The sequence below is a fragment of the Ambystoma mexicanum genome, chromosome 12, assembly GCF_040938575.1.
Source record: "Ambystoma mexicanum isolate Mex_15411 chromosome 12, UKY_AmexF1_1, whole genome shotgun sequence".
Taxonomy (NCBI): Eukaryota; Metazoa; Chordata; class Amphibia; order Caudata; family Ambystomatidae; genus Ambystoma; species Ambystoma mexicanum.
Window position 1 is genome coordinate 652,372,291 of NC_090936.1, and position 12,962 is coordinate 652,385,252.

The 12,962-nt window shown below is 50.1% G+C and overlaps 1 protein-coding gene across 1 annotated transcript in view; it reads right to left on the reverse strand.

Annotated features, from left to right (window-relative positions):
• NAMPT (nicotinamide phosphoribosyltransferase) overlaps nucleotides 1–12,962 on the reverse strand; it is a 559,899-nt gene that overhangs the window by 102,966 nt on the left and 443,971 nt on the right. Inside the window, exons 9-10 of the mRNA XM_069629129.1 lie at nucleotides 9,196–9,336; nucleotides 8,934–9,068 (exon numbers count right to left, since the gene is read on the reverse strand). Coding sequence (XP_069485230.1) covers nucleotides 8,934–9,068; nucleotides 9,196–9,336 — 276 coding nt within the window. The remainder of the gene's footprint in view (nucleotides 1–8,933; nucleotides 9,069–9,195; nucleotides 9,337–12,962) is intronic.

Below are 12,962 nucleotides of genomic sequence, written 5' to 3' on the forward strand. Positions count from 1 at the left end.
GCTGGGTGGAAAAAAACAATCTGAGGGACCTCGACGCGTGAGGGATTGTGGGTACAACGCACATCACTATAGGGATAGCGTTACAGACCCGCCTTGTCGACGTCCCCTTTTCGACTACGAAAAACAAAATGCAATACTCTGCAGTGACCACTGGATGTCGGACCTATGCACAGCATGTGATTCTAAGCAGATTAACAAACATCGGAAATGTAGTTAGTCAAAGCCACTAGCCTCATTCTGACATTTGAATGGTCATGGCTCATTAGCACTATATGTGGGAAAAGCTGGGATCAATATTATTGTCCCTGCTTTTTAACCTTTATATTGCGGGCCTTCCTAATGAACCTGCCAGAGTTAAAGTAAGGAACAAGTTACTTACCTGTAACTACTTTTCTCCATCATCGGTCTGGCATGTATTCACATGCTCATAAATATTCCCAGTCAGGCCGGGAATCCTCGGTAAAAGAAAAAACAGTTTCACTTTCACTTACAAACTGTATTTCTACTCTAAACCTATCACTGTACTCTGGCTCATACTGCCCCCATCCATTGACAGTCCTCTCCCTAAGCACACCCTCTGGCAGCCATCTTCAGATTTGGTAAGCACGTAAAGTGGCAGTATGACCAAGAAGAGCCGCAGAGGGGTAGGAGGGAGGGTTTGCATGTCACCATGCCAGAGCCATACTGGAGAACAATAGTTACAAGTAAGTAACTTGTTCCTTCTCTAGCATGGGGTCTGGCATGGATTTACATGATCATGAATAACGAAAACACAGCAGTATAACATTACACAACCAGAGGAGGTGGCAAGGCTCAACAGAAGCAATCAACAAACACTTACCTCTGGAACAGACTCACCTCAAGCGAAAATGTTGCTCAGCACTGCTTGGCTGACCCTGGGCTCCTCCCTGGAATCCCTGTCGACTAAGAAGAGTCTCGTGAAGGTGTGCGTGGACCACCATGTAGCAGCCCTGCAGATGTCCAGCAGGGGTACACCAGACGGGAATGCCATTGTTGCAGCAATCGCTCTGGTGGAATGAGCTCTTGGATGGCCGGGCAGCTGTCGATTCATCAACCGATGACGGTGCGTGATGCAGCCGTAGAGCCAACTTGAGATGGAAGCCTTGGACAAGGCCTTCCGATGGTTCACAGGAACAAAGTTCATGAACAGATGAGAAGTCTTTCAAAAACATTGTGCATGCCACGTAGATCTTTAGAGCACGAGCAACGTCCAGCAAGGGCATGGCCCTTTCAGCTGGTGGAGAAGGCTTCTGAAAAAAAGACAACACTAAAGGCTTGCTGAGGTGGAATTCTGGCAGAACCTTTGGCATGAAGGAGGGGTGCGTCCGCAGCATCACCCTCGATTCGTGGAAAGTCACCCACCCTCATGGTAAAGGCGATGGCCACAAGGAAAGCGGTTTTCCACAAGAGGAACGAGAGGGGCCTGATGCATAGGCTCGAAGGCCCCCTCCCTCCCATGAGCCCAATCAGCACCACGTTGAGTTCCCACACTGGGGCAGGAGCCTTGACAGGCGTGAAAAGTCAAAACAGTACTTTGAGGAACTCCTTGACAAAATGGTGGGACCAAAGAAGATCTTCCTGGAGACCTGGTGTAGCGGAAGATAGCTGCCAGGTGCACCCTGACCGAAGCGTGCGCCAGCCCTGCCAGGGCCAACGACAACAAGTAAAGAAGAATCTGTGGCCCATGACCCTGAGGAGGGGTGATCTGCTGCGTCCGGCACCATGTAGTGAAACTCTTCCACTTGTGACCGTAGCATTCAAGTGTCAACAATGCTCTGGCCTTGGCAAGGACCGACTTGCAGTCCGCTGGCAAATACTATCTTCCAACCTCTAGGGCTGCAGGAGCCAGCTGTCAAGTTCAGCTATCCTCGGTCGTGATGCAGGATTGTGCCTCCTTTTCTGGTGAGCAGATCGACGACCACCGGCAGCTTGACCGGAGGCGACGCGGACAGGCTGAGGTCTGGGTACCAAATCTGCCACACCGGGGTGATTAGCATTATCCTGCATCAGGACTGCCGGAGTTGATTGATGACTCGCAGCAGGAGTGGCAACAGAGAAAACGCATACAGAAACAGGCCTTCCCACACGAAGAAGAAAGTGTCCCCCCCCCCCATGCTCCTCGGTTGGTGGAATCTGCTGGCAAACCTCTGGCATTTGGAGTCTGCCGCCAGCGCAAACAGATTGATCTGGGGCCTGCCCCACTTGAGGAAGATGCAGTCCACCTCGTCCTGACGAAGTTCCCACTCAGGGCAGGAGCGCAACTCCCTGCTGAGGGAGTCGGCGACCGTGATCTTGACTCCCGCCAGGTGAAAGGGGACGTGGAACATCTCTTGTCCAATGGCTCAGTGCCACAAGTCCTGCGCCTCTTTAGAGAGCGCTGGGGACTGAGTGCCACCCTGCTTCCTGATGTAGAACATCGTGGTGGTGTTGTCCGTGAAGATCGTCACCACTTTGCCCTTCAGAGACGCAAGGAACGACTTAAGGGCCCAGAACACTGCCCGCAGCTCCAGGATATTGATGTGGAGAACCAGACGCCTGGTGTGGGCAGCCCAGCCTTTCAGGGAAGCATCCGTGGTGACAGGGGGCTTTGGAACCCTCTGCACAGGGTGATGTTGAAGTGAACACCCCATCACTGTATCACCCGGCTGAACTCTCATCGAGCAGGATCTTGTCCGCGAAGCTTCCCGGAAACCTGAACCCAGCGAGTGTCCATGAACTAGATGCAAGGCTACATTATGTCGAGCAGCGACTTGATGGTCCATACTGTGGCAATCTTCAGTGCCAGCAGGCGCTGCACCTTGATCAAAATGGCCGCTACTCTGCTGCGAGGGGGCCACCAGGCAGGAGACCGTGTTGAGCCTGGACCCCAGGAACAGCGCGTCCTGCGATAGAATCAAGCAGGACTTTGGATAGTTCAATGAGAATCCCAGATCCGTCAGCAGCCGGACAGTCCTGTCCGTGTGATCGACAGCGATTTCCCTTGACTTGGCTCGGAGGAGCCAGTCGTCGAGGTACGGGTACACATGTATCCCTTGCAGACGTAGGTGGGCCGCCACTGGGTGCAGACTTCTGCCCGAAAGGGAGGGCCTTGAATTGGTAGTGCTTCACTTGCACGACAAAGCGCAGGAACCTCTGATGTTTCTCGTGAATGGGGACATGGAACTAAGCGTCCTCTAGATCCAGTGTAGTCAGGAAATCCCCCCCTTCCTCCAGTTGGCCGAGCATGTGTTGGAATGTGACCATCTGGAATTTTTGGGACTTGAACTTGTTTAGACGCCACAGGTCGAGAATGGGCCTCCAGCCGCCGGTTTTATCTGGAGTAGATTCCGGAGCCCCGGAGTCACTTTGGGACCCGCTTTATAGCCCCCATCCTTAGCATGACCTGTACTTCCTGCAGGAGCTGATGGATGTGCTGTTCCTGCCGAGTCACCAGTTGTATCCTTGGACACTTCTGCTGTAACTCTAGAGGGTGTCCGTGGGCAAGCACGTCCAGCACCCATCAGTTGGTGGAGATCTTTTTCCACTCGCTGACGCCCTCCAGCCGGCCCCCCACCGACATCCTGGCCGGTTCAATCCTGCTTCGGGGCCTGCGTGCCTCCTTGGGAGTGACGACAGCGGCAGCGGCCACTTCTGAACGCCTTGGAATGACCGCTGTAGGACTCCTGCGTCGTTGAATGGAAGGGCTGGCACTACGACGAGGACCCACCACCATGAAACCCTTCGACGATCTTCCAAATTTGCCTCCTGAGACACGAATGGAAGGCCGATGCTGCTGAAGCATGCCTAGGGCCCGGGTCATCTCTGTGACGGAATTTATAGCCTGCAACGACTCATCGACTGGCTTCCCAAGATGATTGTCCCCATCGAAAGGCATGCCCAGGTCTCTCGTCTGAACTTCCTGCCGAAAATTGGTGGCTTTCAACCAGCCAGGACGACGGAAGCAGACACCATTCCCCATCTGTCAGAACCCTGTGTCTGCGATGTCCAGGGCCAAGGTGATGTAACGCTCACCTGATTCCCGCAGAGGCGCCGGTCTTGACTGGGCGTATACCGTATCTTCAAAGGTGATGTGTAACACACGGCTGGCTCTTTGGGCTGGACCTCTGTGCACTGTATGTCTGACTTGAAGGGTAAGATGTCTGCAGATAGAAAATATGGGATTAAGGAACTGGGTTATTGAATGTCTCTCTCTTCTTCCCTTTCTCTTCTCCTGTAGAACCCCAAAGGTTAACGCTCTCACCTTAGGTAAGTGAACGCCGTGCTCTCCATCTGCCTCGGGGCAGGGTGCTGTAACCAGTTTCTTCACTGGATAAGGGGAGCAGGCCTCTTGACTTCAGAGGACTGCTGTCCGTCGTTTACTGCACGAACGGTAAGTTTCGAGTAATTCTAATGTCTTTAAAGTCTTTAGTAATGATGTTTCTTGTTTTGCAGGGTTCCGGCGATGGCGGATGACGGGCTGAAGTGAGTTGAAGATGGAGCCCGTGTGATGAATAGAAGCGCCTGGAAGCACGTAAGTAGGCGCTTGTTGCCTGCTTCACGATGCGCTCTAACTTTCTTTTTATTTTGCAGGTACAAGTTCGGAGCGGCTGCAGGGTGCCGGAATACCCACTGGGTTAGATGTGGAAAGGAGTAATGGCACGTGTGTATTAAAGTTCCCCAATGTCTTTAAACGCACCTTGTTTTGTCTTTCAGATGCGGGATGCAGCGCCGAAGGCCTCCGGAGCGTGCGAAGAGTTGGTAAGCTTTTGTCTTTCAGATGCCGGAATGCAGTGTGAAGACCTCCGGAGCGCACGAAGAGTAGGTAAGCCTTTGTCTTTCAGATGCCGGAATGCAGCGCGAGGCGTTGGTGACAGCCGATGGACCAGGTAAGTGAAGAGCTGTCACTGAAGACCGTAATGCTAACCTGTTCTTTCTCGTCTTTATAGGTGTTGCTGAAGACTGGATTCAGGATGGTAAGCCTTTTTCCTTAGGCCCAGGATCAGATGCAGAAGACACGATGAGCGTTCTGCTGCAGAGGATGCAGAATAACGCAAAGTAAGATTCATCCATCGGGTGTGGTTTAAATAGCCTCCTGTAGTGCTTAGGTGTCTCCTTCCACAGCCACGCCTAGGTAAGAAAAGAGTTCCTGCTTTCCAGAAGAGTTCCAGTGTTCTGAATCTAGGGAGTGGCTCCTGCCCCACCCAACAGGAAAAGTAGTTCCAAACAGAAGAGGATCAGAGGCTCAACTGGCAGGCAAGTAAGCAGCATGGTCTGCTGCAGGTAAGTCCACCCAAGCATTATGAGCCCGGCGGTTCCAGCGATGGGACTGGGCATATTTATGAGCCTGGTGCCACTGGCGCCAGGACTGGGTCCAAAAGGTCCCAATTGGGACTGGTTGGCACTCGGAACCTGGGTTATGGATCTGCTTCCAAGGGAGTTGGGAAAACCCTGACCTTTTGGAAGCAGAGATCATGACAGGTGATGGCATGGTCCGCTGCCACCTCGCCCTCCTGAAGAATTTCAAACGCCTCTACCAGTTTGTCATTGGGGAGAAATTCCAGCAGCGGGGCCATTTTATACCACAGTTCCCTGTTGTACAGAGCCAGGATCGCGAGAGCATTCGCTGCCTTGACCGTTGTTACCGCCGTTTAGATCACTTTTCTACCCATGGCGTCCAACTTCTTCCTCTCGCCGTCTGGGAGAACGGAGGCCAGAGTGGATGGATTTTGAGGACTTTTTCCTCGCTGCCGCTGATACCAAAGTCCGGGGAGGGCAGCGAACACAGGCAATTGGGTGCAGACTCTGGCACCCAGTATTTCTTCTCCAGCATGTTCCTCTTTTGCTGGGGCTGAGGCGGGATTCTTCATCAGTGCCAGGCCCTCATCCCAAACGTTGTCCAGGAGAGGCACCGCCAGAATGATCTTCCTCTTCACTTCCCGGTGCTGGTAGCGGAAACCCTCCTTCTTGGTCTCCTCTGGCGTCAGCTGGAAGAGCTCTGATGCGCAGGTGACCATCGAGTAGAACAATCCCACTTTGTCGAACGGGGACGCTCTCGGCAGAGGGGAGATGCTGCCATCGTCTTCCGTGTCCATCAACGCGGAGTCCATCCCTTTATCTGGGGGAGTGGGGAGGGGGGGAGGGTAAGTGAGGCGGTTGATGAGGCGTAGGATGCAGTTTCCTCTTCTTCGCTGGATAGGGGCCCAGTGCCACCAGGGTATCCTCCTCCGGATCTCCAACACCAGCGTGTGGAAAATTGACAGGATGTCCAGCGACACGTCCCTTGGAGGTGGAGGGGGAGTAGGTTTGCTGTGCCAAGCGCCTAGGTCTTTGGCTCCGCGGTCGTCGTCCCCCACGATGGTTCCACAATAGTCTCTCAGTGTTTCTGCTGTCATTGTTCCCCCATGTCCTCCTGGACCGTGTGAACAGACACCACATCCTCTTCGTCCAAAGAAGAAATATCCGTGCCCTGGAGCGTGGTAGAGGCCTCCATCGAGAGGGCGGCCGTCACCAGCTGTAACGCTCACCTGATTCTCGCAGAGGCGCCGGTCTTGACTGGGCGACTACCGTATCTTCAAAGGTGATGTGCAGCACCTGGTTGGCTCTTTGGGCTGGACCTCTGTGCCCTGTATGCCTGACGTGCAGAGTAAGATGTTTTAGGTAAGTGAATGCCGAGCTCTCCATCTGCCTCGGGGCAGGGTGCTGTAACCAGTTTCTTCACTGGATAGGTACCGCAGGCCTCTTGACTTCAGAGGACTGCTGTCCGTCGTTTACTGCACGAACGGTAAGTTTCGAGTAACTCAAATGTCTTTAAAGTCTTTAATAATGATGTCTCCTGTTTTGCAGGGTTCCGGCGATGGCGGATGACGGGCTGAAATGAGTTGAAGATGGAGCCCGTGTGATGAATAGAAGCGCCTGGAAGCACGTAAGTAAGAGCTTGTTGCCAGCTTCACAATGCGCTCTAACTGTCTTTTTATTTTGCAGGTACAAGTTCGGAGCGGCTGCAGGGTGCCGGGATACCCACTGGGTTAGATGTGGAAAGGAGTAATGGCACGTGAGTATTAAAGTTCCCCAATGTCTTTAAACACACCTTGTTTTGTCTTTCAGATGCGGGATGCAGCGCCGACGGCCTCCGGAGCGTGCGAAGAGTTGGTAAGCTTTTGTCTTTCAGATGCCGGAATGCAGTGTGAAGACCTCCGGAGCGCACGAAGAGTAGGTAAGCCTTTGCCTTTCAGATGCCGGAATGCTAACCTGTTCTTTCTTGTCTTTATAGGTGTTGCTGAAGACTGGATTCAGGATGGTAAGCCTTTTTCCTTAGGCCCAGGACCGGATGCAGAAGACACGATGAGCGTTCTGCTGCAGAGGGTGCAGAATAACGCAAAGCAAGATTCATCCACCGGGTGTGGTTTAAATAGCCTCCTGTAGTGCTTAGGTGTCTCCTTCCACAGCCACGCCTAAGTAAGAAAAGAGTTCCTGGTAAGAAAAGAGTTCCTGCCTTCCAGAAGAGTTCCAGTGTTCTGAATCTAGGGAGTGGCTCCAGCCCCACCCAACAGGAAAAGTAGTTCCAAACAGAAGAGGATCAGAGGCTCAACTGGCAGGCAAGTAAGCAGCATGGTCTGCTGCAGGTAAGTCCACCCAAGCATTATGAGCCCGGCGCTTCCAGCGCTGGGACTGGGCATATTTATGAGCCTGGTGCCACTGGCGCCAGGACTGGGTCCAAAAGGTCCCAATTGGCACTCGGAACCTGGGTTATGGATCTGCTTCCAAGGGAGGTGGGAAAACCCTGACCTTTTGGAAGCAGAGATCATGACACCAGCTTGATTGTCGAGGACGACTTCTCCTGACCTAGCTGGGCCTTCAGGGGCAGGTCGAACACCTTGCCCTGTGCCTTGGCCTTCTCTGGCTTCTCCCGCAACTTCCCGGGGTTACCCGTCTACCTCTTCAAGGAGGAGATGGAGCGATGGCTGAAGATGGATGCAGATGGAGACAATGAGCGTGCCCTGCCTGTCGCTGGACCCTCTTGTGCGGCGACCCCGACGGAAACAGACTTGCAGTGCTTGGCCTTGTCTTGGGCCCCCGCGGATGGAGCGCGCTCAAAGGACTTAAAAGCCCGCTCCTCGGACCAACCGGTCCTGAGTGAAGCATGCCCCTGCTTGCCACACGGGGTAGAGACCTTGGTGTTTAGCCACGCCGCCAATCTACTGTGCCGATCCTGATGGCGAGTTTGGTGAATCCCAGGCAAATTTCGCAATCCCTCTCCTTGTGATTCAGATGGAGACGTGTTTGTCTTCCACAAACACATTCCTCAATCCGCAGCTGGAGCAGAGCTTGAAGAGATGACCTCTGTCCTTCTCCTCCGACATGGTCCAGCGTGCCATGTAGGCCCGATGACCTTCCTGAATCTTCGATGAAACTCGACGATTCTTGCCCTTGAGGAGTGATGAGACGCCGACAAACTGATGGTAAAAATCTGAAGATTGCTCCAGAGGAGGGGCTTAGGGAGAGGGCAGTCATTGGCCGAGCCAGTAGGACCCAGAGCTCAGTGATTGCTTTATAGGAGAAAGACAGTTTGTGAGTGAAAGTGAAACTGTTTTTTCTTTTACCGAGAATTCCCGGCCTGACGAAGGGGAATATTCATGAGCATGTGAATCCATGACAGACCCCATGCTGGAGAAGATTCAAATCCTTTCCTTCAAGCTTCATAATCCCATTACCAGAACCCTAGATGCATGAAGGGATCTGTAGATCAAAGGGTTTTATAAAGTGATAAATAAACATAGGGGTTTAAGAATTGACCCAGACCCGATCCAATGGACTTTTTATGCATCTTTGACATAATATAAAAACCTGGAATCTTTGGGGTTAGAATGTTCTAGATATCTTTATTCAAATGTCAAACAGAGAAGTAAAGGGCATAATTCAATGAAAATACATACTGGTCCATATCCCGCAAGGTCTCCTTTTCCTTCTTCAAGAGTAACGTAGTCACCAGAAGTGGTCCTATGCAAAGATAGGCGCCCTTTTTTTGATCGTTTGTTTGGGTCAGCAACTGGGTCTTTATAGACATTTACCTACAATTTAGATTGATACACATTCCATTAATGGCATGAAAAAACACCCATCCAATATACAATATGTCTGATGAACAAAGACATTATAAAATGCATTGTGATTTTTTTATTTTATAAAGCAACATACCCCAAGGCCATTGGTCACCACATGGCTACACTTGAACGAACAGTTCAACAGATCTCTTGTTAACTTTTGCAGCAGTGCTCCTCCTGAACCAAAGGCAATATTTTCAATGCTCCAACGGTGGCACTTCATTCCTTCCACAATCTAAAAATACGTAGGAACAAATTAATTGTTGCCAAAAATTAATTTTTCGCATGACAATAGGAAAAGACAAAAGCGGTGATAAGGGACTTCAATGTAGAGTCATAAGTTTGCTTCATCACTCAACTTCAAGAGAAGGGGTGCGGGAAACAATGTATCAAAAGGGATTATTTACAGCGTGCCAGGACCAAATCAGTGAATAAACTGCAAACTAATAAAGTGATCAGTTACAGATGGACATGTCTTGCATGGTTAAAAAAGGAGATATCCTGTCTGAAATGCTGCTGTTAAAGGAACAAATAACTACCTCAACTGAAGTACATCTTCCACTACAACCACGTTGCTACTGTGTGGAACTTATCGATCAAAGCACTAGATCTACACCGGCTTACCGGTCTTCATCTCAAAGAAACAACCATGCTACTCCTGTCCAGTAGGTACTCAACATGCATCTAGCAGATCAAACAATCGCAAATGGTGTGCATCATGCACACTGTCCTTCTCATAATCTCTGCTCTGCCTCTTCGACTACACTCGTGGGACCCAGCCCTCCCGGTGCTTCCTCTCGCTTCCACTCTCTCTATTCTTGCTCCACTTGCATGGAATTCTCTTCCCCAGGACATCTCAGAAACAGTCCACACCAATTTGTTCAAAAACAAGATAAAAGCCTACCTCATTGCCTGAGCGTTACCGTCTTAACCTACCCCTCATCTGCCTTCTAGCTAGCATTTTTCCCCTCTAGCCTGCCTCCCTCATGTTCTCTGCCTCCACTCAAGCACTTAATCCGTCATTGTCACAGTCCCAACAGATGGCTGTACCGCCTATCTGCACTCAATGGCCATGTTGATTGTCGTTAATCTATGCAAGTCCACCCATATATTGGCTTTGGTGACGTTTCCATTTATGCCCCTCCACAACCTGGTCAAAATGTCACTCAAACCCACGCCATTGCAAGAAGCTCACTCCTTCCTGTCAAATTTGATTTGTCTATTGTACATTATTTTGTGGTGGTTAGTGAGAAGTCTAGGAAATGTGCCAATTCCCCTCTACCTAAGAGACATCCAGCTCTTTTGCTGGAATTTAGCACTTTTAAATTTATATCCTCGAGAAAGTGAGACATTTTCCCCCACTCTCTTGCATTTTTATTTGATTTGAACACAGTTTTTGGTTTTTGGAGTCTGACAAACACCATAGGTATCATCTTTTTACATTGTGACACAAAGCACCCTCATTGCCGTTTCACAGGGAAATCCTTTGGATTTCTGCCAAGTGTAAAATACCTTCTCTGGAGAACGGTTTCCAAGAGTAGTAAAGTGAAATTGACTTTACTTACATTTTTCTCTTTATAGACCCAACACACAATGTCTTACAATAGGGTGCTGGAGGGGTTACTTAGTATCCCCTTTGTCTATCTTCTCATGTAACATTTTAGGTTACCCTTTCTACTGAGAATTAATGGCTGGTGGCAGTGGTTTACTTTTTCCCTACCATTGTGTTTTTTTTACCGCGGGCTGCGTTCGCAGATCCAGTATAGCACCCATGGGTGCCCATTTTGTCAAAATTGCCCCAGTCTTCATTTTTCAGACCCTTTCTTGTTGGAAAGGTCCTTCTTGAGATTTACTCTGCGCACCAAACCAGGTTTGGTCCCTTTGTTTGGTTTTTGGCGAGATTCACTGGTGAAAGTCTTTTGCAAGGAAGGCAGAGTCAACCACTGGATGAAGGAACCGAAGAAAGAAATTGGAAGAGAAGCTTACTGCACCTCCTGGACCATTGGTTTGTCCAGTGAAGCCGTGCTGACGCTCCAATTTCGACAGACTAGAGAATCCCGGAAAGGACGACTTCTCACCTTGGGTTGGTGGGATCAATCAGCCCCAAGACGAACTCTACTGGAACCCCTCTCTCTGCTGCCTGTACTTCCATTGCTGCTTGCTAGGCAAGATTGTATGCAGTACCCTGTGGGAGACTGCACCAGCCTTGTCCTCTTGGCAATAGTTAACACAGACTTTGGTATAAACATGTACTACACAAGTTGGTAGAGTGACTGAGCAGCCAGGCTTATCTCAAGAGGGGTCAATGTGAGCTGTAGGGTTGTAACAGACTCACAGTGACAAGTATTCAAATTAACTTACACTCAAGGTTTCTTGATTAAACAATTATTTAACCCTCTGTTGGAATAAGACTTCTTAGAAGGGAGCAATATATGCGACACAAAAATATACTTCAAAAATACACACTCTGTTTCAATAAATCAGTAGATAACCATTGGGGTTGGCACACAGACTTTCTACACCCTGAGGTGACTTAAATAACTAGGACACTGGACATTGATATATCACTGGTACATATAGAGCAATACTGAGTTTGGTGTTAAAAGGAGAAGGTTAGGGAATAGAATAAAGGGTAACACATATTCCTAAGCAGGTAAGTACTTTTGAACCCCCAATGCAAAGTTAATTATCCCTTTCCCAGCTATACAAGTTATAGAATGTGTGACTTTTGTTGAGGGATAGTTAAAGCACAAAGTCAGAGGTAGAAGAGCCTTTCAGGGAGCCAGGACAGCCAATGTTAGTTGAGCAAAGTCTAGGGGAGCTGAAGCACTTCTTGAATCTAAGTAAAAAGTCTTGCACACGGTTTTAGAAGTCTTTGGAGAAAAAGAAATCCGTGTAGGGCCACAAGCTGCGAGGCTTGAGAGGGGCAAAGCTGCAAGCAACTCAGCAAAAGCCACCAAGGCAAGTCTCAACTGAGAGCTAGAAGGCTACACAACAGGAGGTAAGCAACCCCTTAGTTTACAGTACCTTAGGTCTGAAGAAATTGGTTCCAGCTGGCTTCTGTTCCAGTTGTAGTTCTGTAGCTCCTGTGTTCCTGGGCCTCAGTTGTTGGGACAAGAGGGAGGACGTCTGGGGACTCCTGCACTACGAATTGAAGGTCGGCGGCAGAAATGGGCAAACTGTAGGTCAGCGGCACTTCGCGGTTCCAGCTTCTCACACCTCTCACAAATAGCACCACTGCGGTTCTCGGATACCACTATGGACTTTCCTCGCATCTGGGGTCCAGCATTATGTTGAGGTGGCACAGGCTTGGTCAATCCTGCTTCCTGAAGGTCTGGAGGATCTTCCTTGAGATCTGGTCCGACAAAGACAGACACTCGATTCTGGTGTTCCTCTCCCTGGCAATCGGTTCCTGCAGCAGCAGCAGAAGTACAGCCAGCTCCGAGAGGATTTCCAGGTGAGCTTGTCTTGGGGTTGATTGGTCACATCAACCCAAGCGGAGAAGTCGTCCTTTGCAGGGCTTCTCTAGTCGAGGCAAATTCTGAGCTTCAGCACTGCAGCAGGGCTTCACCAGGCAAACCAACGGTCCAGGAGTTGTGGCAGGCATCTCTTCCAAGTTCTTCTTCGGATTTCTTCGTCCAGTGGTCGACTACCTCCCAAGCAAAAGACCTCGTCTTATATGGAACAAGTTACTTACCTGTAACTGTTCGCCAGCATGGGTCTGGCATGGATTCACATGCTCATGAATATTCCCCGTCGCCAGGCTGGGAATCCTCGGTAAACAAAAAATCAGTTTAATTTCTGAACGGTCTTTCTCCTAACAACCAATCACTGAGATCTGGGTCATACTGCCCCTAGCCA